The sequence below is a fragment of the Astyanax mexicanus genome, chromosome 21 (genome assembly GCF_023375975.1).
Source record: "Astyanax mexicanus isolate ESR-SI-001 chromosome 21, AstMex3_surface, whole genome shotgun sequence".
NCBI lineage: Eukaryota > Metazoa > Chordata > Actinopteri > Characiformes > Acestrorhamphidae > Astyanax > Astyanax mexicanus.
The window spans coordinates 39,087,012-39,100,927 of NC_064428.1; the positions used below are offsets into that span (position 1 = coordinate 39,087,012).

Consider the following 13,916-nt stretch of genomic DNA (forward strand, 5'->3'; position numbering starts at 1 on the left):
TTGTTTCTTTGTTTTCCCTGTTTGTTTATGTCATTATTACTCCTCATTTGTTTTGGTTTGTTTCATTATTTATTTGTTATTTATTTAATAAATTACCTGACACAAGTTCATATTCATAAAGTTTTAAGAGTTCAGAAATCAATATTTGGTGGAATAATCCTGGTTTTTAATCACAGTTTTTTTCATGCATCTTGTCATCATCTTCCCCTCCACCAGTCTTACACACTGCTTTTGGATAACTTTATGCTGCTTTACTCCTGGTGCAAAAATTCAAGCAGTTCAGTTTGGTTTGATGGCTTGTGATCATCCATCTTCCTCTTGATTCCTATTGAGTGTTTCTGTTTTTCACTTTTAACCAGAGTCCGAAAACCTGTTGGTATTAAAGACTAAGCTAAGAACCTTCACTCAGGATGGCTCCTCTTCATCCTCTTCATCCTCCTCTTCTTCTGGTGTTTCTGCTGATGGTTGTGGGTGAGTTAGAAGATCCTACTGTTATTTTATACTTGCAACATCTCAATGCACATATTCCTTTCTTTATAAACTCAACTGTTGCTTTAAAAAGCAATTAACTCTTTACATTTAGGCATGCTAACTTTAGTTCTGAGTTAGCTTTTTACTCAGAATCAGCTCAGTGTTGTAAAATAACTAGAGAGCTTTACTGCATCATATGTTTCAGGAGCTTATGGAACAGAGTGGAGTGTAACTTACGACCAGCAGGAAATATGTGCTGTAAAAGGATCTACAGTTTCCATGACTGGACGTTTTCAACACCCAGAAGGTCTAAAAGTGACTGAGACGTTTTGGATCAGAGATTCCTTTAACATTTTGAATTGGACTGATCTGCGAACAGCGTCTGATTACTCCGGCAGGGTTGAGTATTCAGTTAATGAACAGAATCACGTCTCCTTCAAACTGAGTAGCGTAATGAAGAGGGACGAACAGGAGTACTGCCTCAGGATTATCACAAACGAAGAAAAGCAAAGATATCTGGGACGACCTGGAGTAACGCTCTGTGTTACAGGTAAGATTTCTAGCTTATAAAACACCTTAAACAGGGGTACGCTTCTCTGGTGAGCTCTTGTTTACATTCCTACCCTGTGACTTTTTAGTTTCCGCTCTGTCCCAATAGTTCACTAGCCAGGGCAGCGGTAGTGTATTGGAACGCGACCCTGGTGACAGGGGTTTGATCCTTCATGAGGAGCGGTGTGTTTATTTATTTATTTGCTTAGTCCTTTCTTCTTGGGTTTACCTGCTTTGAGATCAACTGTTCTGTAATTGGGTTCAATAACCCTCTGAGCTGGAGAGCTACTAGTCTGTAGCACTCCATCCCATTACACTTCATTTATTTGGCTTGGAAAATAACATGATTATTATATGTTGATTACATTAATTACTAAGGCAAGCATACTTTTAACTATTTTTTCTTAGATCTTCAAACTTTAAAACGTGTCTATTTGACCCATGACATTACATAAATAAGATTTTCATCTCCTGATTTCCTGATGAACTCTTGATCTGATTCACCTTCTAACATGTACAATTCCTGTTCTTTAAAAGTATACGTCAAATTCTTGAAATTTTAAGCTTTTTTTCCTGATCTGATGTTTTTTCTTTGTTTCAGATCTTCATGTAGAATCTCCTGGAGAAGTAACAGAAGGAGAATCAGCAGTTCTGACGTGTAAAACCACCTGCAGTCTGACTGATCCAACATTCATCTGGTACAAAGATGGACGTCCTTTAACCACAGAGATGATCCAGAAGAATCAGCAGCTCCACCTGCAGACAGTCAGCAGTGAGGATGCAGGCAGTTATAGCTGTGCTGTAAGAGGATCTGAACATCTCCCCTCTACTGCTCAAACTCTCAGAGTCAGACGTGAGTAAAGTTCTCATTCTTCTCTAAACTCTGGGAATGGTTGAACCACACAGTGATATTAGAGATTAGCAAGAAACGCTAAAGTCAGATCTGTCTCTAGATCCTCCAAAGAACATCTCAGTGTCCATCAGTCCCTCTGGTGGAATAGTGGAGGGAAGTTCAGTGACTCTGACCTGCAGCAGTGATGGATACCCACCTGTGGAGATCTACACCTGGTTTAAAGGATCATCATCAGTAGGAACAGGAGGAACCTACAGCATTCCCAACATCAGCTCTGAGGACAGTGGAGAATACACATGCCAGAGTCGTAATGAACTCGGAGAGAGAAGATCCACTGCTGTCTCTTTAAATGTTCTGTGTACGTTGATGACGTTTTAATATATTCTATAAGATTTTTTTCCTTAAAACTCATTTTTCTAAAATTCTCTTCTTACCTGTTTGCTTTAGATCCTCCAAGGAACGTCTCAGTGTCCAACAGTTCCTCTGGTGAAATGGTAAATCTGACCTGTAGCAGTGATGCTAACCCACCTGTGGAGATCTACACCTGGTTTAAAGAAGGTGGAGACTCACCTGTAGGATCTGGACAGAGTTATGTTCCTCTACAGAGTGGATCCTACTACTGCCAGGCTCAGAACCAACATGGAGCTCAGAGATCAGCTGCTGTTTCAGTGGTTTCTGACATTCTGAAGAATTACTGTAGGTTTAAAAAAATATATATATATATATATATATATATATATATATATATATATATATATATGTATATATATATATATACATATATATATATATTTACAGGATTTGGGTTTTACTGTTCTGTTGTCTTTATGCCATCAGATCAATCGTTGATTCTATACATAGCTGTTGGAGCTGGTGGAGTTTGTGGGCTTGCAATCACATTTATCACTGTGTTTTTCTGCATGAGGTGAGAATGTTATCATTTTAATTGTAGTATTGAGTAAGAATTGAGTGTTTCTTAAATATTTTAGACCATGTACCATTTAAAATTAACCTAAAAAAACAATGTACAGTATCTCTTAAAAGTCATTCATATGAACATATAAGAAAACTAGGGGTGGACAATATGGACAAAAAAGGTAGTGCAGCTTGATTTAGGGCGGGTCAGTGTGTCTTTGCTATCGTAACGACGGGAAAAGTACACAAGCAAAACTCCAGAACATATATATATATATATATGTTTAGTTTTTGATACATTAAAACATCTTTTTGGTGATGTTGTACCACTTTAGTGGCTCAACAAACCACCAATGGTACCAAAGTATCACAGTTTAAGAACGACTGTAGTGTAGTGCAGTGTATATGACATAATAAGTCCATGATCAATATTACATATATTTTCTTTTCAGGAGCAGGAGAAAGAGGCAGGCTGGAAACGTGGATGAACAAATCTATGCGGTAAGATTTTACTATTCAACTTATATATCTATATATCATCACTGTCCAATGAAAAACAAGAATCTGTACAAAACAGCAACTTTACAGGAGAGAGAAAAAACCCTCTAAACTTTTAATGGAAGTAAATGTAAAATTTGTTTATTACAAGTCAATTTGAAGTATTTCTATTGGTCCATTCATCAAGAAATTTTGGCACTGTTTAAGGGACAGTTTGTCTGTTCAAATTATGTAGTGAACTAAAAATCAACAAAAATTTAGATACTTGTTTTTCATTGGACAGCGACGATAATCATTAAATTCATAATTTATGTATTTTTTAACGTCAAAGTTTGGTCATGGAATGTAGATGAACAGAGAATGAAAAAGAATACGCTGTGAAACATACCAAAATGCAAAATTATCAAATCAAAATGGTATTCTTTTATTAGCAGAAGCATATGGGCGAGCATTGTCATATTGAAATTTCAAGATCTTCTCTTCTGTTCGTGTGGCTTTTCTTTTTTTAGATCTCTTTGCTTTCTTCTTTATTTGTTTTTTGGATTTCTTGTCAGATCTCCATTTTTTCTTTTATCTTTTTTTCTCTTTTACTCACTGGTATCAGTCACCTCTCTACAAAGGTGCCTGGTCAGTGTTGATTACTGCTGGGAATTCTGGGACTTTGAGTTTTTTGCCAACATCCACCAGCTCTTCTACTGCAGTATCCAGGCCCTCTGCTGGTGGTTTGTGGTATATGTTGGTAAATTTCTTACTTTTTCTAATGTTCTCTTCATTTTCTCTGTTTTACAGAATGTCATGCGAGAGACCCGTCCTCCTCATAATGATGATAATAATGATGATAATGATGATGATGATGATGATGATATTCTAGACTACGAGAACGTTCCGGTGAGTTCCACATGTTAGCAGAGACTTATTACACTTTCCCACCTTGTAGAAACCAAAAATTAAATCAACTGTCACTCATTTACCTTTTTCAGAAATATTTCTCACAAATTACTCATGTTACTTAAGTTTAACTGTACAGACTGTACTTGCTTTTTGATATTTTTTGCAGGATTCGAGGAAGCAACACTGAGACTGTTGCCAAACAAAACATCAACAACAGCTGGACAAAACACAGTATGGAAATTCTATTCTATTCTATAAACTACAGACAACATTTCTCCCAAATTCCAAATAAAATATTGTAATTTAGAGCATTTATTTACAGAAAATGAGAAATGTCTGAAATAACAACAAAAAAGATGCAGAGCTTTCAGACCTCAAATAATGCAAAGAAAACAAGTTCATATTCATAAAGTTTTAAGAGTTTAGAAATCAATATTTGGTGGAATAATCCTGGTTGGTTTTTAATCACAGTTTTAATTCATGCATCTTGGCATCATGTCCTCCTCCACCAGTCTTACACACTGCTTTTGGATAACTTTATGCTGCTTTACTCCTGGTGTAAAAATTCAAGCAGTTCAGTTTGGTGGTTTGATGGATTGTGATCATCCATCTTCCTCTTGATTATATTCCAGAGATTTAAATTTGGTAAAATCAAAGAATTTCATATATTTTAAGTGGTCTTTCTCTATATATTTTATTTTTCCTTTATTTTTTCCTTTATGTTTTTCTTGTACATTTTCTATATGATTGTAATAAAAACATCTACTTTTTATTTGTAAATTATTTTTTACATATAAATATTTATATTAGAATAATTATTTTTTCAAAGTAATAGGGAATTAATTATGTTTTGCAGTAGGACGACTATTCATTGACCTTTTATCACAGTACAGAAACAGCGCCCTCCTCCTGTTCATTCACAAACTGCAGACAGAGACAGTCCCAATAGTGACGACATCACCATCATATGAAATGTTAATACACATAATAATATATAGAATAAAAAAACAAAGTGTTCATTTAATTAATTTTCAGTAACAGTCAAATGTTGGTCAATGTGTTTTTTCTTTCTTTTTCTGTTTTTTTATATTGTAAATGTAATATTGAAGACTATATTAAAGCTCTACAGGAACACATGCTGAATTATTTAGTGAACAAATGTGTTAAACAAACCAGAATATGTTTTTTTTATTTTAGATTCTTCTAAGTAAGTATCACAATTATGTTTGAGTTCAGATCTGCAGAGTCTTGGTGTTTTAATCTCAGTGTCTTCATGAGGGAATCGTTTTCTCAGCGTCTTGTAGGAAGGAGTTCCTGGAGGAAAAATCTTAAAAACATTTAAAATCGCAGTTTTTAATGGACTGCCATCAGAAATTCAGTATAGCACTTTCAAATATCATAGCTTTTCAACTTTGCTCTTAAGTTGCATCCATCAGATCACAGTTACACTTATAAATTACCAAAATCTAGATCCGGTATTATATGTTTTACAGTATTCGCAAAAGTATTGGGACTCAATGTGTTTATTAAAGGTTCTTTCTAAAATGAAGGATATTATAAAGAGTTTATTCTGCTTTTGTTGGAGTAACTGTCTCTGCTATCCAGAGAATACTTTCTGCTAGAAACTGGAACCTTGCTGTTGATAGTGATTTATGATTGTGCTGCACTAATAAATTAGCATTCATGTACTTAAAGAATGTCATGAAATATACTCTGAACTTCTGAAAGTAATTTAACATAATCCTATTACAAGTTCAGTTTACAGAACATTTTATTTCAGTACTTTAGTCACAAGTGTCTGTAATAACTGTGTAATTACACGTTAACAATCATGTTATAACAGTGTAACTACTGGTGAAGTACACACTGTTACAGATTTAGTGATTTAGTAAGTAGAAATATGTTAATGGTTTATTTTTTACTTTTGTTTCAGATGTGTCATAATGTGTACACTTGCACATGTAATAAAATGTGTGTGGTTTTTTTGTATACAATGTCTATTTTTCTAACTTTCTAACTATTAGAGCTCAATGTACAACATTTTAAATAAAATCACTACAATCTTTACGTTTTTTTGCAGTTTTATTTGTGAATTAAAAACAGTTCAAATGAATAATATCTGCACATCATCTTTAAAAAGACATCTGAGAATCTTAATATCTTATTAGTAAATCAAAACTAGAGAAAACTAGAGAAACTCTTTTTGTCTCTAAACTGTCCAGTGTTCTTCATTAAGAAACATAAGCAAATGCTGGAGGCCAATAAACTGAAGATGAAACATTAAATATATATATATATATATATATATATATATATATATATATATATATATATATATATATATATATATATATATATATATACTTAATTGTACATAAAACATATTATGAAATATCTAAGTATCTGTAAATATACTAGCAGATTTATGTACTTACTTAAAATATATTAAAAGTACATTAATTCTATGCTTTTGTCAAATTTAAAAGTAAACTGTGATCATACTTTTTAAAAAGTACAATACAGTGTATTTTAAATAAATAGAATACTATGAAATACAGTTTTAGTTTAATGTAATTAAATATACTTCTAAAATACTTATTTACAAATATACTTTTGTACATTTTAACATTACATTTTACATGTTAAAAACAGTTGTTAGAGTAGTTCACTTAAAGTACAATGTATCATGTAATGTTTTAAAAGGTAAAACATTAAATTAAATTACTACATTTATAAAATGTAAAAAGGTACATTTGTAACACGCTAAATATTGTAGTACAGTATATTAAATATATATTTTTATACTCAATGAAATATAGCCTACTAGAAGTGTGCTACTTACAAAAAAGACAGAAACAAAAAGTACAAGTAGTTTAAATGTTTAAATATTACTAAATGTAAGTATATTTAAAATAGTTCCATTTTAGTACAGTTCCTTGTTGAATTTATGCCACAAAGGTTTAAAGCAGTTCTGAAGGCAAAAGAGCTTCTAACCCGGTTCTAGTGAGGTGAACCTAATATAAATTGGCCAGTGAGAGTATATGATGTGTATATATATATATATATATATTGTTTTAACAATAAGCAACAAGAAGCATCACATCTTAAATTAGACCATTTCCAATCCAGAACACATCAGAACCTCTACTTTAAATAGAGAATCAGAACCCTGAGCAGCTCTTGGACTGAATACTTTTGCTAAATCACATCACCCGTGTTCTCTTTAGCTCTTTAGATTAATTCTTAAATAAAATAATATATAAAAGAACACAATCAGAGGCATGTTTATCAGGTGTATATTATTTTTATTAGAGATATAAGATTTAACAAATCATTGTAATGTTAGTTCACTTATTTTAGAGCATTATGCATTAAAGTTTATGAGCTCTATACACTGTAACCCCTACTGCCCATCCTATCCTATATAACTGTGTTATATACACTGTGTTATTCAGCCAGAATCTCTAAATTGGGTAATATGTACAGAATTCCACATTTCATATCAAGAACATGTTGCACATTATTTTTAGCATAAGCAAATTTTAAGCGCTCAGCTCTGCTTATACATTACATCAATTCCTCTTACAATAAAAGCTTTAAAAAAACTTAGCACATAAAATTCTGCAGGTAAAATTATCTCAGGGATTTGGGTTAAAATGCAGACTTTTTAAATGTAAAATTAGTAGGAAAATCTAAATCTTTCAAAATACTGAGATCATAATCAATCATTCCATTCTGCTCCTCCTCTGGTTTACCATGTGATGATGATGGTGGTGATGATGATGGTGATGATGATGATCTCGGGGTTGATTGCTCTCATTCTATGGGAAAGATCCCACAAGATTGTATTTTTCAGGTATACATTTTTAGATGTTTATATACAACAAAATCAACTTAACTTCAAAAATTGGCTGATTGGCTGAGAGTGGTGAGACGCAGATGATTGGACGTCAGCAGGGGAGCGGTATTACTGATTATTGGCTGATTTGCATACTGTGATATATTTGTGTACCAAAGTACCGCTACACGGAAACATCATCCTCGCCTATAGCAGAGTTTAACCTGAGAGGGCGCTGTAGAGGCAGAAATTACCACAATAAAAGTGTTTTTTAAAGGTCAGGCATGTTTATAAACAAAAAATAAGTGGGACTGGTATGTTTCATTACTTCAAAGGAACAAATTTCAGCTATTTAAGGAAAAAATATAATTTAGTGGCTCTAATTGGCTTTAATTGGTCTCATGACCAACACATTTTCAGCCATCATGGATAAATGTTCTAAAACAGGGTCTTTCACAACAAACCCTTTGAGTATTTCAATAGACTATATTGGTTGTTGTTAGTTTAGATTTTTTTGGGCTATGAAACATTATTTTAGTTGGGTTTGGTTGGGCATGAGATCCAAATCATCACCAAAAAGAACTGCTTGAAAATGAAAATCACATTCATATCATGTTTTCTGATATGTGAACTGGTTTTCTAGTCTTTACAATCCAAATAAATCTAAGGAACCTCTTTTTCCATGCAAATATCTATATTTTGTTAATATTCACGTTTATGTTTTACTAGCATGAGTAACTTTCTCCAATAAATACTTTCTAGTCTTTAGGCAAATATATATATGGTCCTATATATAACTAAAAAAATGTTAGACATGAATAAAAGTATTTTTGCAGCTCCAATAGGTTTGAAACTTTTTTTACGTTACCATTTTTTAACAGTGCCGTCCATATTCTCGTAATCAGCAATACTGGAGTAGTCATCATCATCATCATCATCATCAGGAGCTTTATGTCCAACACTCTGCAGAACCGAGAGAAAGAGAACATCAGTAGATGCTCTAAAATTGAATTATAAAAGCCCAGTACTGAAAACTCACCTCTACATTCCCATAAACATGAGTACTGGAGGAATCTTCATCAGGAGGACAAGAGATATCTCCAACATTCTGCAAAACCCGAGAAAAGATGATTAGAGTCCCAGTGAGAAGAGCTCTGGGTTCTCATAGGATCAGGGAGCAAAGCAAAGACCTAGAAACCAAATCCCCTGAGGAACATTAATGGACTGATCTACTGATATGAAGAACTTTGTGAGAACTCACCTGGTAGATGTCCTCATCCGTATTCACATCCTGCTTCTTCCGTCTCCTTATAGAAAATAAATATAAATATTAAAACAGGAGACGAATATCTCAGATAGAAAAACAACCCAATCTTTTGATTCTTATTCATTTTCTCACCTCATGCAGAAAAGTCCAGTAAGAAAAGCTGCAAGCGCACAAACTCCAACCACTCCACCAACTGCATACAGCGCCACCCAGAGGCCTGCTGAGATATTACACATAAATACACTGCTCAAAAACAAGATAATAAAGGGAACACTTAAACAACACAATATAACTCCAAGTATATCAAACTTCTGTGAAATCAAACTGTCCATTCTTAAGAAGCAGCATTGCTTGATGTGGATCATGCCTCCCACACAAAAGATCAAGCTCTCAGAAGACCTACAATTAAGAATTGTTGACTTGCATGAAGTTGGAAAGGGTTAAAGATATATCTCTAAAAGCCTTGATGTTCATGTGTCCATGGTAAGACAGACGCTTTACAAATGGAGAAAGTTCAGCACTGTTGCTGCTACTCTCCCTAGGCAATTACAGGTGTAAAGTCCTGTAAAGATGACTGTAAGAGCACAGCACATGCAGAATGATCAATGAGGTGAGGAAAACAGCATGAGCATCTGTACCCAGTTCCTGGAAGCTGAAAACATTCCAGTTCTTGTGTGACTATTGAGCATGTTTGGGATGCTCTGGATTGGTGTCACACCAGATACTGACTGGTTTTCTGAACCCCCAAGAATTTCACAATACTGTAAAACTGCAATTTTAGAGTAGCTTTTGTTGTGGCCATCCCAACCTGTGTAATAATCACTTTGGCTAATCAGCATATTGATATACCGCACCTGTGACTGGTGGATGGTTTAACCCATTAAAGGGGAAATTTAAGAGAAAAAGGCCTTTTCTCTTCTTAGAAAAAGTCTTAAATCTTTGAGTTAGGAGCAAAACCCCAAAGTGTTGCTTTAACATTTTTGTTCAGTCTATATAATCAAGTGTCTCACCCTTGATATTGACCAGTACAGCAGCTGATCTCTGAGCTCCATGTTGGTTCTGAGCCTGGCAGTAGTAGAATCCACTCTGTAGAGGAACATAACTGTGTCCAGATCCTACAGGTGAGCTTCTACCTTCTTTAAACCAGGTGTAGATCTCCACAGGTGGGTTAGCATCACCGCTGCAGGTCAGATTCACCATTTCATCAGAGGAACTGTTGGACACTGAGACGTTCCTTGGAGGATCTGTTGCAAACAAGTAAGAAGGAAATGAATCATGGTGAATTGTAAAGAAAATCATCTAATGGAATATATTAAAATGTCATCAACATACACAGAACATTTAAAGAGACAGCAGTGGATCTTCTCTCGCCGAGTTCATTACGACTCTGGCATGTATATTCTCCACTGTCCTCAGAGCTGATGTTGGGAAGGCTGTAGGTTCCTCCTGTTCCTACTGATGATGATCCTTTAAACCAGGTGTAGTTCTCCACAGGTGGGTCTCCATCACTGCTGCAGGTCAGATTCACTGAACTTCCCTCCACTATTCCACCAGAGGGACTGATGGACACTGAGACACTCTTTGGAGGATCTAGAGACAGATCTGACTTTAGCATTTCTTGCTAATCTCTAATATCACTGTGTGGTTCAACCATTCCCAGAGTTTAGAGAAGAATGAGAACTTTACTCACGTCTGACTCTGAGAGTTTGAGCAGTAGAGGGGAGATGTTCAGATCCTCTTACAGCACAGCTATAACTGCCTGCATCCTCACTGCTGACTGTCTGCAGGTGGAGCTGCTGATTCTTCTGGATCGTCTCTGTGGTTAAAGGAGGTCCATCTTTGTACCAGATGAATGTTGGATCAGTCAGACTGCAGGTGGTTTTACACGTCAGAACTGCTGATTCTCCTTCTGTTACTTCTCCAGGAGATTCTACATGGAGCTCTGAGATCATTTGAGAATCATCAGAACAGGAAAGTGATTTATTAAAACAGGAAAACATTGAGAAGCTCTGCTTACCTGTAACTCTGAGTTTTATTCCAGGTGTTCCCATCCATTTCTGATCTTCTACATCTGTTAAGACTCTGAAGCAGTACTTATGTTCATCCTTTTTCATTATGTTTCTCAGTTTGAGGGTGAAGTTTTTCTTTTTATCCACTAAATACTCAACCCTGCCTGAGAAACTTGAAACTGTACTCAGATCAGGTGGATCAACATCCTTAACTGGGTCTATGACCCAAAATGACTTTTTCACTGTAAGACGTTCTGGATGTGTAAAGGTTCCGTTCATAAACACTGTAGATCCATTTAAAGCACATATTTCCTGCTGGATGTAATTCATACTCCACTCTGCTCCAGAAGCTCCTGAAACATAAGATGCAGTAAAGATCTGATTACTGAGGCTGGAGATTGTCAGACAGTCAGACTTACTGTTGTTTACAGCTTCAAAAGAACTCTAACACATTGAAAGTAGAGGGATCAAGGGTGGGTGACTTAGCAACATCTTAGCAACATCATAGCAACTATTTTTCAAACATTTAAAGACATGACCAGCAACCACCTTGCAACCATTTTGGGATACCACAACAACCAGATGGAACCACTTTAGCTGTGCAACTATTCTGCATTTCTTTTAGTAACATACTGAATATCTCAATAGTGCACTGCATGTAGTACTCTTATTAGTACACCCCTGTACACTGTACCCTGTACTTATTAGTACACCCTCTTAATGTAGTACATTCAATTTAATACAATCACTAGTACACTACGTGTAGTACGTTCACTAGTACATTAAATTTAGTACAATCACTAGTACGCTAAGTGTAGTACGTTCACTAGTACATTCCATTTAGTACAATCACTAGTACGCTAAGTGTAGTACGTTCACTAGTACATTCCATTTAATACAATCACTAGTACACTACGTGTAGTACGTTCACTAGTATATTCCATTAAGTACAATCACTAGTACACTACATGTAGTATGTTCACTAGTACATTCCATTTAGTACAATCACTAGTACACCTCTGTAGTGTACCTCCTAGTACACTCTAATTAGGAGATGCACTACTAAACTCAGTGCAGTACACCTAGAAAGTGCATTTAACAGAAGTTGCTAGGCAGTTATCATGTTGTTGCTATGCTGTTGCTAAGTGGTTGGTACGGTATACGAAGTGATATACCAACCCACATGGTTGCCAGGCAGTTTCTATAAGTTTGTTTTTCCTAGATGTTGCAATGTTGTGACATTAAACACAGTTGTTATGGAGATAAAGTAGGATCTTCTGACTCACCAACAACCATCAGCAGAAACACCAGAAGAAGAGGAGGAGGAGGAGCCATCCTGAGTGACATCATCAGCCTGCACGTCATCAAACAATCAGACTGTTTCAGAATACCTTTAATAGCCCACTAAAATCACCCAGAATCCATAAATAAATACATTAATATACAGATTTACTTGCATTTTAATGCATAATTAAAGGTTTTTACTTAGTTAAATTGTTACTGAACTAGAAATAGGAATATTTTAGCATTTAGTTCAAAGGCTAATTTGAATTTTGATTTTCTGCAGTCTAATGAGAATAAATAACTACCGCAATAAATCACACAGCAGCAGATCAATGCATTTAGGCATGTAGACGTGGCCAAGACGATCTTCTGCAGTTCAAACAGTCAGAGCATATCTGCGTTTCTCACGCTTCCAACTACAATACCCAGAACGCACCACACCATGACACCACACTCACTTCCGATCACATGACACACCACATGACACCTCCAGGAAGTCCAGAGTACTGATTTCCCTCAGTGTATATGGACCATGCTCACGCTCACACTCTGCCGAGTATCTGTTTGGTTTATCCTGCAATACAAAGTGTTTCTCTTGCCCTTGTCTATTTCCGTGTATGACCTGGATTGTGTATTGTACTTTTTTTGCCTGCCCTGTGATACTGCCTGCCTGTGTATGAACTCTGGACTGTCTCACAATTATGGTATGGTTTCTTTACGCTGTGTTCCTCTGGTATTGTCCCTGGTTTCGTTGACTACTCCTGTCAATAAAGCTATTTTATTGTATCCACACAAGTCTGGTTCCTGTCTGGCCCTGACAAATAAGGTGATTTAAGTGATTTTGAACGTGGCGTGGTTTAGGTATTTCAGAAACTGCTGATCTACTGGGATTTTCACGGTTTTTAACACAACCATCTCTAGGGTTTACAGAGATTGATCTGAAAAAGAGAAAATATCCAGTGAGCTGATATCAATTCAGTTCTGTGGGAGCAAATTTGGCCTTGTTGATGCCAGAGGTCAGAGGAGAACGACCAGACTGATTCCAGCTGGTAGAATGACAACAGTAACTCAAATAACCACTCGTTACAACCGAGGTCTGCAGAAGATGAACTGCATCTCTGAACATCAGCACAACACAACGTCCAACCTTGAGGAGGATGATGATCTACAGCAGCAGAATAATCACACAATGAGTTTATTCACTGTACTGGAATGTCCTCCACAGTCACCAGATCTCAATCCTAAAACTAGAGCAGCTTTGGAATGTGGTGGAATTGTGGGAGATTGTCATCATTGATGTTTAGCTGATAAATCTGCAGTAGCTGCGTGATGCTCTCATGT

The 13,916-nt window shown here is 35.6% G+C and overlaps 2 protein-coding genes across 2 annotated transcripts; one reads left to right on the forward strand and one right to left on the reverse strand.

Moving 5' to 3' along the window:
- Positions 1-585: 585 nt before the first annotated feature.
- LOC103044914 (B-cell receptor CD22-like) lies at positions 586-4,827 on the forward strand. The gene is made up of 9 exons (XM_049469533.1): positions 586-604; positions 677-1,021; positions 1,622-1,873; positions 1,974-2,231; positions 2,321-2,569; positions 2,711-2,798; positions 3,241-3,289; positions 4,076-4,174; positions 4,344-4,827. Exons 1-9 carry the CDS (start codon positions 586-588, stop codon positions 4,362-4,364), a joined length of 1,380 nt encoding a protein of 459 aa, XP_049325490.1. The 3' UTR covers positions 4,365-4,827.
- Positions 4,828-8,879: 4,052 nt separating this feature from the next.
- Positions 8,880-11,396, reverse strand: LOC125785618 (B-cell receptor CD22-like). Its single transcript, XM_049469534.1, has 7 exons — positions 11,300-11,396; positions 10,615-10,836; positions 10,293-10,526; positions 9,415-9,499; positions 9,277-9,322; positions 9,055-9,123; positions 8,880-8,978 (listed from the first exon to the last, which is right to left on the reverse strand). The coding sequence occupies exons 1-7, from the start codon at positions 11,394-11,396 to the stop codon at positions 8,880-8,882; spliced, it is 852 nt and encodes a 283-aa protein (XP_049325491.1).
- Between the last annotated feature and the right edge of the window lie 2,520 nt (positions 11,397-13,916).